This window comes from Ptychodera flava, chromosome 21 (genome assembly GCF_041260155.1).
Source record: "Ptychodera flava strain L36383 chromosome 21, AS_Pfla_20210202, whole genome shotgun sequence".
NCBI lineage: Eukaryota > Metazoa > Hemichordata > Enteropneusta > Ptychoderidae > Ptychodera > Ptychodera flava.
In genome coordinates this window covers 17,231,026-17,249,850 of record NC_091948.1, presented here as the reverse complement: position 1 = coordinate 17,249,850, position 18,825 = coordinate 17,231,026, and the positions used below count along the sequence as shown (strand labels likewise).

Here is an 18,825-nt window from a genome sequence, read left to right as displayed (position 1 = left end):
TCATTATATCAACTGCTGTTTGCAATACCGCAGAACAATTGACTTTGTGACCTTCCATGTAAACATGCGGTGATGCACTTCTGTATTCAACAAAGACTTAAACACAGACACAACCGGTACAAATAACTACATTTTATTGGAAAGCACAGCTGGTACAGCTAAAACAAGTCTCAATAAAAGAAAAAAGATGAAAAACTTGAACCAACCAACAATACATTTTTTTCAAGTCTCTTCCTCAACAGCCAGGGTCCAGAAAAAAAATCATTTATATTTTTATAATACACAAAAATTAACTCTTTCCATAATGTCTGATGGGCAAACATATTTTTTCTTTGTAAATCAATAGTACCTATTTTTGTGACTGAAATGACATGCATGGTGTGGAAGTTCTCGCAGCGGTTTTACATTCACCCTTTCACCACCACTATCCAGTACAGAGGTCCAACCACCCTATTCAAAACAATGGACCGCACCAAGGTATAGTGGTGACAGGGGTAATTCCAATGAGCTTTCCAGATAGGTGCAAAGAAAAAGGTTTCAATACATACATTAATGTACTCTGTAGCTTAAATGTGAAGAATCGCTGAAATTCTTGCTACTTGAAATAGAGCTACCGTTTGTTAGTGCATGGTATAGGCTTATGTTGGCAAAGCACTGGTGCATTGCTGGTAGGTAGATCTCTGTTTCACTGCTGATCCCCTAAGAGCAGGAAAACCAAGGTTTATTTTATCGTAAACACATCGAATTTTCACTTGCATTTAAATTCATAGCAATAATTTCTCAGCCAATCTGCCAATTTTTCCTATGAATCAATGAAAACCACCTGTTATTTCATATTTTCACTGGTTTTCAAAATAAGCATTTTTTCACCTGTTGGGCAAATTTTGAATGGTAAATGAGCACAATGAATAATTGATAATTTATTGTAGTACAGCAACTCAATCGATTTACTGGCATATCAAATTTAGTTTCTCTGCAAACATTACTGCTTGAAATGTTCCTTCCTTTCTTCTTTTCACACTGACAATTTTTTTTTGTAAACTTAGGTGGTCTTAACATTCAGCAAGTCTAGGCCCCAAGGCCGCAGCACTGACTCCTGTAACAAGTCAGGATGGTACGAATGTATTTCAAGTAGCAAGACTACACCTTACAGTACAGATTGGATGTACGGATAATGACTCCCCAAAAACCATGACAGGTGAACCGATAAAAAAGACAAATGAACTTCATGACTAATAACACTACAAGCTGTGTAGGAATAAATGAATTCTGATACGTGGAGGCGTTGAGGGATTCGATGCACGCGTACAACCAGTAAACTAGGTGTGAATGGTAACTGCATCCAAGATATCATAGTCAATATGTCAGAGGATCAAGGCATAGCAAAGCTATTTTGAACACAAGTTTCAACTGCAGAGAGAATTGCAAAAAGAAAATCAAACCTAATAGTTTTTCCTTGTCGATTTCAATATATAAAATTTTGTCAGTGAAACCTAAATGTGAAACTGCACAGACATTCAAATACGGACAGATTTGCAGGTAGATTTCTCTGATGACGTACACAGTTTGCACAAACTGATGCAGCGATCTACACACAGGTGTGCTGAGAATCACATAATAGAGTTTTAGAGAATGTTACAGAGGTAATTCATAACTTTGACAAGTATTCACAACAAGTGGTTGTAAAATAAAGGCCATCAACCTGCGATTACATCTATCATTCATTTGATGGAAAAGATCTAATTTTTCAACGTCTGTTTATTTTTTTTTTGTCTCACAGTTTTTCATGAAATCTTGTGGCTGCACTTGTGATTTCACTGATGTAAATCATTAAAAGTCAGCGCACTCACTGTAGTCTGGTCTGACCTGCCAGATGTTATGCTCAAATTCCATGTAAACAAAATGAACCAACAAGACAGGACACATATAATCATCATGTGTCTGTGATGGTTAGTTTCAGCTACTGATATCCATCTGCCACTTTTTTCTAAATGGGAGCTTAAAAACTTAACAGACTCTTCTGACCAGAGTCAAATATACATCCATGCAGTTCTACGCCTGCCTGACATGTGCATTTCACCCCGTGCTGCTCCCATCTAAGAATTGCATCTCAGAACGGCAGTTCACAGAGCTGATCAGAAATTCAAGTTGGATCTGAATGAAAAACTATGGTAAGATATAAGCAACATTACTTAAAGGTATACAGTCGCCTGTAATCTAAATATGCCCATATATGGTCAAAGGGGTGTTCCTTGGTATTCAAAATGCCCATGTGAGGGCGCTGTTTCTAAAAAGCGGCCACTCACTTAAAATCTGTGATTGGTTAGATTTTCTCTTTCCATGGTAACTGTGGCAAAAATGGAACAGGTGACAGTATACATTTAAAAGGGACTACATGAAAAAAAGTAGCAACGTTATTAGAAGCTTGGCTTGTCCAACGTAAGGTACCCACATTGTTGTTTTGATTACGAAGACTGTACTTGATGTAAACACGGCTATACAGCAGTCACTGTCTTGCCATCTTTCCCTCTGTCATCTAGTTCAAGTTGATATGTACATGTAACTATGTAAGCAAACTTGCAGTGTGATTTAGGAAGAATTTCTGCCCCTTGCCTATGAAAAACTTGTCATCTTATCTCTCTCCTTGAAGTGTTAGTTGACTATCTAGATGATGTCTTGTTTCGCTAGCAGTTAACTCCAATTGCAGGTTGACTACAAATGCACTTTGTAAGGCTGTGAGGAGTTTTTTCTCTACCAAACATCTAGCAGTTTGACCCCACAGTGACCTGGCAAAAACTCAAGAAGACATCTGACAATTGAGCTGTTGAAAGTTGTGAGTAAAAAAAAAACCCAAGAAATTGATTTATCAAACCAGTCTCAAAGATCTATTAAACCAGTTGAAAGTTGCTTTGATCAGACTTGTTCACTATGTATGCTGACAGTATTTGACCCAAAAAATCAGACTTGTCCAAAAAATTCTGTGCTTGTTTTCCAATATTTTTCTCACTCTTTGACACTGGGAGGCAAATACAAAAAAATTGTAATTCTTATACCCCTCTGCAGACCACCTGTAATAACTATCACCCCATCCCGTCCATCTCTGATACAGAGTCTATCAGATTTCAAAAGAACACAGCATTTATCTCCACGGATTCAATTCTGACGACTGACGGGATTGGTTGGCAACATTCCAAGGGGCACTGGGCGAGGTCAGGAGTCTGGCTGCAGTTGATTGGTTGGTGGAGACGGTGGTTGCCAGGAGAGTGAAGTCTGTCATGCCATTTTATTGACTACTGATTGGTGTAATGAGTTCAGCTGGCCCGTCCACCTGTCTAGAGCTGTGTATCTGGCTGCACCCATGGTTTGCTGGTCTAGTTCTAACACTTGATTCACTTGATCAATGCGCCCATTAATTGTACTGTAAACATAAAAAGAACCATTTCAAGGGTTTAGTTACAGGGGTTTTTAACCCTTTGAGTACTGTAATTTTCCCACCAAAATTTTAGTGCAACATTTTACCAATTTTTATGAATTTTTCTGTAATATTTTTGATAATTTTGGACCAAATGGACATCATATTTCATTGGTTACAGTTTTTATCAAAATTTTGGCAAAAATCTGAAGAAAATTGTGTGGGGTAAACTTTATAAAGGCGACAAAAATTGACTTTGGTGCTCAAAGGGTTATTCCAGGGGTCTACTTTATAGTAAAATGACAGCATGCAATCCTTTCCTACCATTGGGTTTGCACATCAAATGGAGAAAATCAGCATACCTTTTGTTTTGTCAGATCACTTACAATACAATTATTTTGAAAAAGACAAGGCTCACTTTTCTCTTGAATAACAAAAAAATATTTTATAAAAATTTCAATGTCAAGTGGACAGCAGGTAGATTCAATGCTGAACAGACAAGACCCCAGTTTGTTGAAAGTGGTATAAGAAAGCCTGTTCTGACATTTGTGTAATCTAACCGCTGTAAAAGTATATTTTTATGCAAGCTCTCTTAACACCTATGATGGTGAAATTAATTGAGGACAACCACCAAAGGTATCCCCTTTCCTATCAAGGTTTGAATTATGACTCTGTTTCAACTTTACTGGTTCACAGTTGTGTTCAATCCTTCTCTTCATAAAACACTTAACAGTGCAAAAATAGACCAGAGTTGAAGGACTGTAACTGCCTGTCCACCTGCCCGAAGCAGATAAATTTTTAGCCTAATAAGTGGTATTTCATACTTGAAATAACCTGCCAAGTCAATAAGTGGGAATAATTTCTGATTTGGTTTGCTGAGATCAGAGGTACAGATGTACAATATGAAAGACAGATATCTGGGCAGGGTCTATTTTCATTTGGCAGGCAACTTTTCAAATTACCTGCCAGGATGTCTGTTTCTTACTTTTCCATGAATTTCCTACACTGGCTAAAGGAATAATTTGTCCTGCTGTTGTTCAGATAATACAAAGTGTAGAGAAAACGCTTCATTCCTACCATCGTATGACTTAATACACTCGTTTGTTTTGGAAAATTTACATGCTATAATACTGACTTCTAACTTTTGGGTAAAGTTTGAGTAGTGGCCATTTGCTTGGGATCATAATACACTCTTCTGCTGTGATAAATCATCAATCACATAGTTGAAACAAGTCATTGTCAATGACATAGTCCCCACTTGGTTAATGAATTTGGAAACCATTGATAGAAATGATGGTCATGTGGGATTGTATCACAAAACAAATCGACGTACGTATGTGTGACATTGGGAGTAATCCTTATACAGAGGTTGAAAGAAATCGCTCCAGGTATCTCTGAGAACGGACGCACACATGGATGCACGGACACGCCCAAATCTATAAGTTTCCCTGGACTTTGTCTGTGGGGACTAAAAACACAAGATGCAAAGGCTGGGAATACTTACTTATCTAGAATGCAAGAAACTAACAGACTCTCAACTTCATTAACATCTATGTTAAGTTCCTGCAATACGAGAAACACACGACACAAACTGTATCGTTAATACACAGCTTGCTAGCAAATATGTCAGCACTATCAAATCAGACATTTGACTGAAGTTTGCGCTTTGAGGGACAAGTACAAGAAATCAGTTTTCCGGCATATAATCTTCAACACAGATGATTAATTGACACAAATACTGGGCACGAATAGTTTTCATTTGCACCGAAATGATTCACAGAAACAAACATAATCAGCTGGCCATACCACAGAAAGAGACAAGTGATGGATCTCCTTGAGGGTGTACCAGAGGGAAGGAGAGAAATATGCAAATATTGGTAAACAATCCTTGCTGTGTACAGCCATCATAATAAATATCTATAGTGCAATTACTTACTCTAGAAATGAAAGGTATATGGATCCTTGTATACGGTTTAATGAGTTTGATTAAGACTTGGGTTCTGATGTTGCGGAGTAAATCTGAAGAAGTAAACAGATAAATTAATAAACACATTAATAAATAAATACCTCTGTTGTATGGAAACATGGCATATGATCTTTAATCTTTTGTTTGTAGATTTTTTACTTTTTTTTGATATTTTCACAGAAAAAAATCAAGGGTTTTGAATTACAAGAGTTAACACTTGAGCAGAAACTAATACGACGTGAGAAGTTTGCCATTCTCTGAAAACAGGTAACTCAACGAGCATGGCATCGTTTCCCGACTTTGTGGTAATGACAAAATGTTGATTACCACCATGAAAAGTGATCCAAGACTGCGAATCATAATGAGAATACCAGACCACAGATTTTGTTAACCCAAATTCTAAATTCTAATCAGGCTACTCAGAATCCAGGCTAGCTACACAAATGCCATGATGTCCTGTCATGACCTGTTACCAGAGTTCCCCATACAGGGTCAACACTCACCACTGAAAAACAAGGACTTTGGGTCTAATTTCAAGAAACGACAACAAAACATTAGAATATCTGCATTACAGATTTGCTGATGAACAGACTACTTTCAGTCTTACCTTCAATGTGTTCTCTGATGAAAGGGTCATCCATAATATTTTGTCTATTTGTCTTCAGAATTTTCTCAAACTCATTTATATCATTATTTTGGTAGGAACTCACTAAATTTGTCATAGCTAGAATTTCAGGGTCATTCTTATAGGGTTTGGCCTGAAAATAAAAAAGATGGAACTATTAAAATATTGTGATATGAAAAGTGCTATGTGTGTTATTTATGAATCTTTAATACTTACAAAGTACAACAAACATACACTGTTCTAAGCTGCTACATGATTGGATATCCCTGAGGTCACATGACAATTTACCAGCTGCTATTGTTTTCTAAGGTAATTTGAATCAAGAAACAAAAGGTGTCAAGCTACAATCCTATCTTTACTTAGTACAGTGTATGACTCATGCACAGAGATGAAATGTGGTAAAGCTAATTATGTACACACACTAATGTGGCTACATGAGCAAAGTATGGTGTATTTTACTACGCATGTGCCTTGCACCTCACAAGGTGTACTTTTATCCATCATGGGCCGATAGTACTTCCATTATTCATATTTCAACATCAGGTCAAGTTCGTTAAAACTAATGAAGCTCAATATGTCCCATTTGCTGCATTTTAACAAAAAAAAAGAACATTTGAAGGGTGCAATCACAGATACTGTAAACATGATTTTTATGGACTAAAGCTATTGGAACAGACCAAGCCAAGTGGGTGGAAATATGTATGGTTTTGGCTCAATACGGCTTTTCACTGAGTTGGCTGATGGGGAAGTGATACCGTCTGGTAGGGAAATGGTTAAGTGACAATACAGAAGATAAGAGAGTTTTAGCGGTAAAATACACAGGATTGACAGAACCATGAAAGAATGGGTGTTGTCCCTGTACATTAAACAATGCCGATGTCTGTTGACTCCTTTTCCATTAACAATTTCACAGTTCACAAACTCTTATTGGTAAATATGGATGACAACCCATCATCTCAGACCATTCAACATGAGGAATCCTGCACTAACGTACACCATGACATGAAAAACACATAGTCAGATTCGAGAAAGACACTCACTTCTTGTGAATCAAATGGATTAATGCCCGACTTCATAAGCATATTGGCTAGCACTAGGTACTTGAGACACGTCGTACGCCGGGGACTTCCCGACTCATCGTAATTCTTAAACGCTTCAAAGAAATCCGTGTGGGCTTTCTCAAATTCTCCCTCTCTGAGATGCATCTTGCCACCGCATTCTGAAAAATTAAAAGATTTTATGAGGTGAAATACACTGCAGTAAACAGAGCTGGTCTTGAAACATTTGTAATCGCAACATACAAACACTGAACGACTTTAGTTGTCTATCAGAGAAAAGGCAGATTGACATGGCATACATCATTCGTTGATTTCTGTTTGGGTGACCTGCAAACACCCTACACTGGCCATGCCATAGGCACATGCTGTATGTCTGTGTAGCATAAACTTTCACCTTGAAATTTGTGTTGTACTTTAAACTATCTTAAAGAGCACATGTCTATTTGTTGCAAAACTTCATAAACAGATCATTGTCATTCTGTTGAACATCTTTTAAAAATCATTGATGATCATTTGATATCGATAGAGTTCAAGACAATTTTTATCAATTTCAATGTAGTATGTATGTTTGAGGGTAGGGAGTTCTGAAGGTTGATGGAACAGCCCCATTGATGTCAATTTACATGCATGCTATTCTGAAATTGATAAACATCCTTAATAACCCAAAACAGTCATTATCCAAAAATCTTACATTTTTGCACATAAATAGACTAATTAAGCCCCAGACAGTAGTTTTAACATCAGTTATTGAGAATAATTTTCTCAGTAACTCTTGTCAAAACAAGTCTGCATATAGTTTCATAAGCTTCATTAGTTATGGCTAATTGAAGAGTCATGTCTATTGACAGATTAAACCAGCAATTTGAATGGACCATGGTACAAACAAAACCACGTGTACATGCATGTATAGAAATCATGTGTATTTAGATACAGTTTGCAAACGTTGGTTTTATTTGTATCAGCATCATGTGATCTCCTGGCTGTACAGAGTCTGCGGAACACTGAGGGTCCTTTTCATTCCGCACCATTTGTAAAATCAATTTTAATTTTGCCATAAATATTGATGTCAAGCTATTTCGCTGGTTACTCATCAGTAAAACGCCAAAATGATCTGATTGAGCAAGGATGCAAAGATAAACTAAGTCCACTGTCTGAGATGGACTGATGTAAAATTACGCCATTTTCTATATAATTCAACCCTGTCACCACCATTCTTACATACAATAATACAATAAATATATAATAAATATAGGTACTTTCCATTGTTTTTACATAAAGTTTGGACCTCATTCAAGCGTCTGTAATGAAATCTTAATTGGTGGTGCCTTTCATATAGATACTGATAGTAGCTTTTCCTTACATTGTGGCAGTGTAAGGGATATGGAAAAGCAAGTCTGAATAGGAAAAATCAATTTTGTCTAGAAGTCACAAATGAAATAATCTGTTTGCTTTCAGCAAAGGGGTAATTTTTGACACTTTTGCAATTATGTACTGCCATCGTTTTCTACCCTGAGTGATTTTATGCAAGTATTCAAAGTTTACTTATTATCATAAAAGGTGAAAAAAGACCTTGTCTATTCAAAGAATATTCTTTAAAGTATGCAAACCTAATGATATTGGCTCATTATCAGGGTAGAATATTTATGCCAGGTGGATAATGTGTTTTCACAACTTACCTCTGATAACACCCATAATAAGTGGATGAGGAATTGCTGATTTAATTTGTAAGGATTGTTCATAAAGTGCTTTTAGTTTCTTGTTGTTTTTCTGCGCAGTGTACATCTGTATTTCCAATGCATATATTTCAAGCAGCTGTGTTCCTTTCTTCAAGTCGTCTGAGCCATCGACATTCTGATAGAAAAGCGAAATTACAGTTAGTTATTTTGCAATTGATATAAAGCATCAGCATTGAGCACTGCAAGAAATACCAAAAAGAAATATCACACAAATCACAGTAATTTTTTTTCCTTTGTGATTCATTGAGAATTTTTTTCAGAGAGTAGCTACAAGGATGGAGAATTTAAAGGTCTGGTGAAATCAACCTGTACTGCTGAGCTATTTAGCTTCCGGGTGGCAATATTGTTACACTCGCAACAAAATTTCTAGATAAAAGTATGCGCGAGTGCTATTTTTTTCATATTTCTATGTGTGGGGTCAATTCGGGGTCAATTCGCTAAACTTAGGCCACGCCCACACTTTAGCCAAGGTTGGCACACTCTGACGTCACAACGCTGTTCATTTACATCGAATAGCGGTCCCCACGCCATCCCTTATCTCTGCCCCGTATCCGCTAACACAACATGTTATCAAGTAAGTACCTCCACGGGGCAACCCACGCTAGCCGTCCGTTTCTCACCAGCAGACTCTCCCGCAAGCGCTACGTCTGTTAGAGAATTGCTCGACCAAAAGAATACTACAAGCCCCGTCTGCTTTGTTAAACGAAATCTACGGTCAATAGTGAAAGTCGGCTTTGCCCGTTCATGTAAATCTTATCAGTAATGACTCTGTACTGGCAATGTATACGATACACACATGCATAAGAATAGCATGGGCACGGTCAGTATCGACTTGTCTTCTCTCCTAGACAGACCACGTTTTGGCAGGAATTCACGACTAGAAACGAGATAAAACAACCAAACGTACTTCTCTGTGCTTCGATTGCATTTTCGAACCAAAAATACTCATTTAGTGCTGGTAATTATCCCTTGTAAAAACCGGTTCGACGAGAGTATGAATTTCACGACGCCTTTGTGCAAGGCTAATGACAAGTGGCTGTGTTAAAAAATTTAGCGAATCGGAGCAGCCGATACATGTCTGGGATGTAAACGAACAAATCACAGAATACAATATATAGATTGTACATCTCATGATTGGATATATGGAGGACAAGCAGAAGAAACCTTGATTGAGCCACTTAGCGAGAATAAAGCATGTCATGTGTTTGCACCGTTCATCGCGTTTCGTTTTCTTTTCAATGCCTTATCGTCTATGAAAGAGGGTAAAAGAAGCAATCTGTGCATATTTCACCTTGCGATCGTCCCGCTTTTAGGCGGCGATTTTCCACTGCCTGACGGCTAGTCGCTTCGATCAATCTGTAAAACTTGTAGCTGTGGCTGGCGAAACCTAATTTCACATAAAAATATATATTCGCAAGCATGGAGAATCATTTTAATAGAATTTCGCCCCATTCAATTATTCATTTATCGCATTTTGCAAGTGTTGCGAGCGTTAGCGTGAACAGAGCAGGATACTAATTATGCAAGCCGAAACCCTAAAAGTTAAGCTTACTCCCCGTGGGGAGCTTACGAAGGTGTGAAATACTTATTTCCCATTATCAGTGTTATAAGATACGATGTCGGGCAAACTTCGGAAAGCCGAAAAAAGTCGACTGGAGAGGGTTTGGGGACACGCCCACATTGCATATTCCTTTTGCCATATTTAATAATCGTGCGCGCTCAACGAAAAAAGAAATAAACATAACTGTTCTATAGACCATCAACTGTATTTCTGTGATTTTGCAACATGTGCATTTCACCAGACCTTTAAACATTGACTACCAAGGCCAATGTATTCCTATATACCAGGCCCCTTATGTAAATATTGATAAAATCTGGGGTGTGGTCATTGCATGAACACTGCTTAGAGTAAAAATTAAGTAAGTACCAATAAACCATATATTTTCTGAATCAGCATGAAATTTTCCACTTTTTCATACATAAATTTTGTATTTCCAGGTCACGTGACTGATCACATGACACGTCATGTGACCAAAGTTGGCAAAGAATATGAATATTTGAAGCATCAGGACGTGTTTTGAATCCATAAAATGATGCAAATTTGAATACAGTTGCAATTTTCATGGCATTGTCTTTACATATATGTAATAATAACTACCCTTTACTTTATTTATAGATGTACCTATTTAAGATTTTTCTCACAAAAGGCAGAGTAAATGAACCATAAACATCAGCATCTGACATGATTCTGTATTTGAAAATCAACACATTTTATATTTGTAAACACCTGCTTTAAGTCTTCCTTGCAGAAATGATTATGATTTATCAAAAAATATTTCACAATATTTAAAAATACATTTTAGGGAACAACATATCACATGACCAAACACATGACCAGTCATGTGACCAGTCATATGATAATATGGCTGCTATAAAATTTCACTGGCTTATAGTAAAACACTGTATTTCCTCTAGTTTCATTCACGAATATTGCTGTTAATAGAACATATTTACATATAAATCATTTGTTTTCAATAAATAAACATTTCATTTCATTAAAAAAAACCCATAAACATCTTCGCGATCGTCCTTACTTCTGAAAACTGTAAACAATCAGCGCGACGCTTCAGTGATCAGCCTGACCTTTCAGGGTCGAGGTCATGGGTCACGACATTTGCTTCCGGATTTTGGCCATATTCGGACGTACGGGGGCGCAATCACATTCAGGCCAGATCGGAATACATCAATCTTAGTTGCGCTGCGTGCAGGCGCCGAAATTACGGGATTTTTAGCGACAAAAACGAAGCAAATACGCCTATTTAACTGTGCCGGATATTTCCGGCACTCAAGGTATATGGTAATTCAATATGGCGCCGGAAATATCCGGCGCCATAGGTAGTCAAGGGTTAAACATTGGCTTTCTATATTTTTCTCATAAAAAAGCACATAAAGATTTCCAACATACTCTCCTGGCTCATATTCACAAAAGTTGCCACTCTGGTTATAGACTCCACGATGAGGTAAATTTTTATTTCATGTAACAATTCATAAAGATTTACACAAAAGTAAGATGGCAGTAAATTTTACTCTAAATACAGAGAACAGAATTTGGCTTTCTATGACCATAGACAACTTAAACTCTTTCACCATCTCAGCAGACATGAATACATGGCAGCACCATTAATATGCATGTGAAAAATTCTTGGAGTTCTTATTAAAGAACTGGGATTGTATGAGTGGCACCATGTTCATTAATGCATTTGTTACCAGTCAGAAAGTCTCCATGCAGTCCCTGGAGCAAGACTAGTTTTAACCCTTTCACCACCATGGTTTGGCCCAAACCCATTCTTGTCAATGGTGATTGTGGATCTGTTTACAGGGAAATGGGGGTGGACAGGTTAACTCACACCTTACCTGACATGACTGATGCAGCTGTTTTAAGATTTTGGCTAACTTCTGAAATTCTTCTCTGTCGTAGTACAATTTGCCAAGCTGTTGTGGATTAAAAAGAAAACAGGTGTAAGCACAAATTGTATGTAAACGGCTTCATCAGATATACACGTATGCAGTACTACATCATGTTCTTGTTCAAGATGTGACACATAAATGACTTGGTACTCAGAACCCATTCGCAGATTTATATTTCATCTCCTACCTTGGTTTTTTGTAACTATTAAGCTTCATAAACTCATTTAGTTGAAGGCGGAGCCTCCCTTTAAAAGGGCGCCAAGCTATGGCGTTCATCGTGTAAGTGGACACCAAACAGGCAACACGCGGGTACACGCTCCAGAAAATGTCACTTTTTAGTTCTTACCGGCCACAAAAACGCAGACAGACTGCCAAGGGGTCAGGGGTCAGAGTGAAGCTGCTGCCGATCAATTTCTGTCATTATATTCAAATTCTAACCAACTGGAAGGCAATTGTTTAGGACATTTGAGCGTTGGTGGTGAGGAATCAATGACTGTTGGCGATTTGAACCGACAGTCAATCAAACGCTTGTATAAACTCTGTTTTGCATGATTAGCAAAAGGTGACAAAGGGTTGAGATCAGTTTGTGTAATCAATGTTATAGAAATCAAACATTGTACTGGCCAACTGTTTGACTGCGAGGAGAACTCCAGTAATGCGAGAACTTGGATTGAAAATTGCGGCTATAAGTAATGAAAGCAAATCCAAAGACAAGTCTATTTCTTTACAAACCTTTGTGTTAGTTTTGAACCATAGCCTGTCATTTTTTGCATCCCTCAGTGCTCCTAGTGTAGTCTCGTAGAAATCCTGCAACAGCGCCATTTGTTTGGATGTGGAGATGTAATCCAGGATGGAATTGATGGACTTCTCAGAGTAATTCCTTGTCACAGCACTCTGAAAGATCATAAACACATTCAATATGGGGCATACTTGGTTATATACAGCATAGACAAATCTTTCCTCTACTTGAGCTTACAATGAATGACTGGAAAGTCCATCTTTAGTAGCAAATATTGTGTTGTCTAGCAGTCATTCAAAGATATACTCTCACTTCCTATTACTGCAACAGTGTTACAGTTTTATGAATATTATTATACATATTATTATGCAAATTCTATGCAAATTAAAGTACCTTTTCATCTGATCATGGGAAGAGTAATTACACTGGCTTTGAGAGGTTCTGGATTATTAACTGCCTCTCATGAAAGCTTCACAGGGTTCTCAGTGACAGCTAACCTGTGAACTTCCAATTCATCACAAACAAATTTCCATTTTTCAAATTGAGCTCTTCAAATATCTTTTGATAAATATGTTGATTCAAACGACATCAAAGGAAGGTTAATATGGAAATTTCAGTATTTTTCCCGGACTACAGAGACAACTTATCATGTCAAGCAATGCCAGGTTGTTTTCAGCTAAAACTATAAACATGCCATGAAATGATAATTTTCTTGTCAAATTTGAACAAACTGACTCCTGCTTTCTTTGCCTTGGATGGAAATGTGTGTATCATTGTCTAAGGAAAAATTGAGGAAAGCGAGGGAACTAAACATTGACACAATTTCTGAAACCCACAGTGTCGGTCAAAAGCACCTCAGAATTGGAGCAAGCTGAAAAACGTTATCCAAGATTTCTCATTGGGGAGCCAGATGTTAAAGAAACTGCTGCACAGTCTGATGTGAACACAAATCTCCTCTTAGAACTATGAAATATTACAGAAAGACAAAAATAAACAGACTGATTGGAAGTACTTGTAACTGAACCTGGAAATGCTGTATAGCCTATGACATCATCGCCTTCCTCTGTCCCACAAAACACGGTCTGTCAGTACAGAGTATCTAATTCGCACCTCTAAATAAAAATCTTGATTGAGATGCTTGACCATTTTGTGGAGAGACCATGTATGTCAAGTGAGCACATATCTTACCTTTATGTATGTCAAGAGTAGCTTATACCGTTTCATCATTTCTTCATAGTTGCCCTGTTGAAATCGTAACATCACAGTTTAGTCACAAAACACCCAGGCATCAAGTACTTTGTGCTATAAACCTTACATGACATAGTACGTGAACTGACTATTGCTAATAACAAAAAATACCGCAATGATACGGTGTCGCTCACATTTGATCAGAATTGGTACATACCAGTATGGGTACCAAAGATCAACAATAAATGTTGTTTCTATCTGTTCAGTGCAGGAAAATTCTACGTTCAATGTTATGACAATGATTTCTGCACAGTACAACCAGAAAAACACCACTTCTGAACATTTGCAGAATTTCCCTTTTTCTTACCTCATTTGAACATTTTTGACACTGATGTGTTCATTTGAACAAATTCACATCTCAACCCCTGCATCTACCTGTACACCAAATACTGAGATGGTAGCTCTGGCGGTATGGGAGCCTTTGTGTGTGATGGACATACATCCGCACATACATACCCACAAATATACAGAAATACAGACGCCACCGACTCATCATATAAGCTCTTTTTGGTATTTATATACAAAACCAAATATGAGCTAAAAATTATGAGTAATAACATGAACTGCTACATCATTTTCTGCTTAAAGCAATGCATATTGTTCTATAATCGTGTCATTTGACCTTGCATTGGTTATTGCAGCACAGTCTGGGGTGCTTTTACGGATATTGAAATACTCAATCACTTCAAAAATGGCCAAGACTTATTATGGATATACAATGTATCAAGAACTTATCTGCACCTTTCTCCTTAAGAAACATGAAATCATGCATGTAAAAACAAATGTCAAATGCAGAACATTTGCTTTTTCATATGCAAGGCCAGTGATTACTCACATCAATAAGTAATTCCAATGTATTTACAAATATCAATGATGTATTGTCTCTGAATATCAGACTGCAAGAAATCAAATGTCTGATGTGTTCCAAGATATGATCCAGGGATTGAAACCAGGGCCCTTTACTGTTGGTTGGTTGATCCTAGCACTGGGCTACTGGGCAATAGTCAAATGTGACTGCACTTGTGTATTTTGTATATGTAAATCATGTAAATATTAAAGCTTCTTATGATGACACTGCAATGCACCAGACACTTCGGTGTACTCTGGCCTCCAAAATGAATCAAATGATAATTTCTGATGGCTTTGTTTGCTTAATCCATATCAGAAACAAATGAAACTCTTACAACGATTAAATTTGACACTTTTAATCCTGTATATATGTCTTCCAAATGTTTTGATTTAGGTACTTGATTCAACAGACAGATGTGATGGCTTCCCTTCAGCCAAACAACTACAGTAGTAGGCTCATACACTAATTACAAGCTAATGGCAGATGGATGCCTGATAAATCAAACATTAACAGTGGAAACCATATTCAAATTTGAATACAGGGCTTTTGTTTCTATCATTGTTATTATTATCATTATCACTAATACAGTAAAACCTGTATAATTGAACCCTTCAGGGACTGAGAAAATTGTTCGGTTTGACGAGGTGTTTATTAGAGGGTGCTTTTAACATAGCATTCTATTGAAATGGGACTTGGAAAAGGGTTCAGTTTAGACAGCTTTCACTATAGTACTACCAGAACTGAACATAAACAAACTGACACTTCTCACGACTGTGAAAGAATTAACTCCACGACCAATCGATAAATGCTGGCAGGTTAGTGTTCATGTAGTACGATGCTTTAACATTAAGTATTCATGAAGATTATGATTTCAATTTATAATTAATTGGCTTTAATATGCCTGAGAATATTGATAAACGCATTATGTATGTAATGTATGTGTTTCATGAATAACAAAACAAAATCAGGCTCTAAAAGATTTAATTTCTCTTGCCAACTTTATAAGTTTTCCCAGAAGAAGTAAGTGCTCCCTCCTTTTTGCTACATAGCAGGAAAGATGGCCAGTGCTAACAAGTTTACATGTTTCATCAAAATTTGAACAAATCTCAACAGGGTCATCCCTGTGCACCAGTATAATATCAAAGCTGTCTGAGGAGTGGTTTTGAAGAAGTTTATAAAGATTTTGATCAAAAATGAGAATGACTTAAAATACAAACTCGCATATTTCATCAAAGTTTGAACAAATCTGAGTAAGGTCATCCCTAGGGACCTATACACCAAATATTTAAGCTGTCTGACCAGCAGTTATGAAGATTTTTTACCAAAAATGACTTTTTTAAGCTAATTCGCACATTTTCAACAATATCATACATGAAAATAAGACCATTTGCCATTATCTTATGGTGCATATACACATCAAATATTAAGTTTGTAAGTACATGTACTGCAGTTCTCAAAATATTTGAGTGGAAGGACATCCTCACAACGGACATACATACATACAGACTGACGCTGTACAGATACCCATCCCAATCGCTTCTATAGACTATAGTCTATAATATCTAAAAATCATCATTTGCTTCACTGCGAGGTGAAAAAGACTGAAAAAATTATAATTCGCTCCACTGCAGGGCAAAGACGGGACAGAAAAATCTAAAAAAGAAACAGTTATTAGCCCCATGGTGGAGCAAATTACTATTTTTTTCAGCCCTTATTCACCCCACAACGGGGCAACTTACCATATCTTTTCAGTCCCTATTAGCCACGCTGTGAGGTGAATATCTTTGCCAAAAATTAAAGCTCATTAATTTCAATGAAAAAGTACTAACCAATTTAAAATTTATCTTAATCATCTGTTTTAAAGCCTTAAATCCCCATTCTCCCTTCTCTTCTTCTAACTCAAGCACCTGAAATTTGAATCAAAAATATTTTGCATAAATTAAAGACATGCATTCTGTTTTCACACAATGTACTCAAACATCAACCTGACTTGCTGTGTATGCCTTGTGTATGTGTTTCATTGGATGATAAATTCATCATAAACATTCTTAACTGGGAAACGGCTGGTAATCTTTTGACATTCATGCAGTGAATTTTGTTTCATCAAAGAAGTTACAGAATAACTATGAAGCTGACTGAGACATACTGTATGGTCGGTGGCTTATGGTATATATATCTTGTTCTGCTTATACTACCATAACTTGTAGAGATATTCTGACTTTGTTGTTACCAGAAATTGTCATCAAATTACTATATCACATAGGTAGTGTGAGTATATCTAAATAGAAATCTCTCTCTCATACATCTATATTATTGTTTTGGACATTGAACACCATGTATATGAAGATTTAAATATTTCCTCAAATCTCTTTGGTCATTGCATCAAGTTGTTGAATTTGGGAGGCTTCCAGCAACAATCAAATACTAGGCTATCCACTAGACATACCAGACTATCGACTACAGCTACAGTACTGTTCATTGATGTAGTTCATAGATACAAAATTTCAGTGTTTGTGTACTCTTTCCGAGATATGCTGTCGGTTTTCTGCTCCAAAAATTGCATGTAAATAACAATATAATTATGATAGCGTTATATTTCCAAAAATGGACAAAATATAAGGGTGTTATTAGGATATCTTCTCCTTTACAATCCCCACCTTTAGAAAACTTGACAATGCGGCCTTAGGATCATCTTCTTTCAGAGCCTTTGAATTATAATATTGGTTTTCTAAATCTACGTCCGGTTCCGAATTACTGTCCTCTTCATATTCCTGAAAAAATACATTTGTTGAGCTCAGCAAGTTACAGACAGAGCAGATGTACACCTTTGAGACTTCAAGTATGAGGGAACACTTCAAAGTAGGGAGGTACCGACACAACATCCAGTGTCATATCTAAACATGGCGGCCGCCACGAACCCCGTGTCATTGCAGATTCAGGTCAATAATCAAACGATTTTGATGGTCTTTCAAGATGAACCGCCAACTTTTCAGGTAATACTAAAATCATAAACCTTTATTGGCATGAGAAATATGCAAGAAATTACAAAACATGTCACTTACAAGGCCGTAATCCTCTTCCTCGTCGCACATGAAATCTTCATCCATGTCCGACATTTTGAATTTTTACGATACCTGTGGAATGGCGCCCTCATTTTGATTTGAGCGCCCTCGCTCACGCACTGCCCTCTTACTTTGTTTTCAAGAGCACAAACTTCGAGTTCTGGATGCAACCGCTTGCGCTCCGCTAAAGTTGCTCACACTTTAGCTTTGTTTTCGAAAGCAATAACTTCGAGTTCTGGATAACATCGCTCGCATTCCACTAAAGTTACTGTTGTTACTGTAATGTAGTACTCTAAGCTAAAGAAAGGTAATTTATTTTAAAATGTCACTGATAAAAAATATACAACCAACATTTAGGGTAAGTTCATACACCGCATATGGCCTCACAAAGTGTCATGAACTGAGGATGATACCACAGACCCGGCTCGACGGAGCAAGATAGGTGCAATCTTTCACCTCGAAGAGGCATGGCCGGGAAACTTGTATGTACCCCAGGGAAAAACGTTTTACAATCCAAACTTATTCTATTTTACATCCACCAATCATGTATTTTTACATAATTATAAAAGCTATTTAATTAAATATCCTGGCGATATCGTTCTATAGAAACCTTTGCACCACTGACTAGTTTGCAACGGTTAGAATTTACCATTGTTACTGC

General features: G+C 37.1%; 1 protein-coding gene across 1 annotated transcript; it reads right to left on the bottom strand.

The window, feature by feature from the left end:
- Positions 1-117: 117 nt before the first annotated feature.
- LOC139121585 (COP9 signalosome complex subunit 2) lies at positions 118-18,249 on the bottom strand. The gene is made up of 12 exons (XM_070686617.1): positions 18,165-18,249; positions 17,760-17,873; positions 16,932-17,009; positions 14,193-14,246; positions 12,998-13,159; positions 12,212-12,289; positions 8,738-8,912; positions 7,044-7,222; positions 5,986-6,136; positions 5,349-5,431; positions 4,917-4,975; positions 118-3,418 (listed from the first exon to the last, which is right to left on the bottom strand). Exons 1-12 carry the CDS (start codon positions 18,216-18,218, stop codon positions 3,274-3,276), a joined length of 1,332 nt encoding a protein of 443 aa, XP_070542718.1. The 5' UTR covers positions 18,219-18,249; the 3' UTR covers positions 118-3,273.
- Positions 18,250-18,825: the final 576 nt, after the last annotated feature.

Coding starts and splice junctions, on each gene's coding strand:
- LOC139121585 (XM_070686617.1), bottom strand. CDS start 18,218: ATGTCGGACATGGATGAAGATTTCATGTGCGACGAGGAAGAGGATTAC. Junction 7,223..8,737: donor TATTATGGGTGTTATCAGAG/GTAAGTTGTGAA, acceptor TTAATTTTTCAG/AATGCGGTGGCAAGATGCAT. Junction 5,432..5,985: donor CATCAGAGAACACATTGAAG/GTAAGACTGAAA, acceptor TTACTTCTTCAG/ATTTACTCCGCAACATCAGA.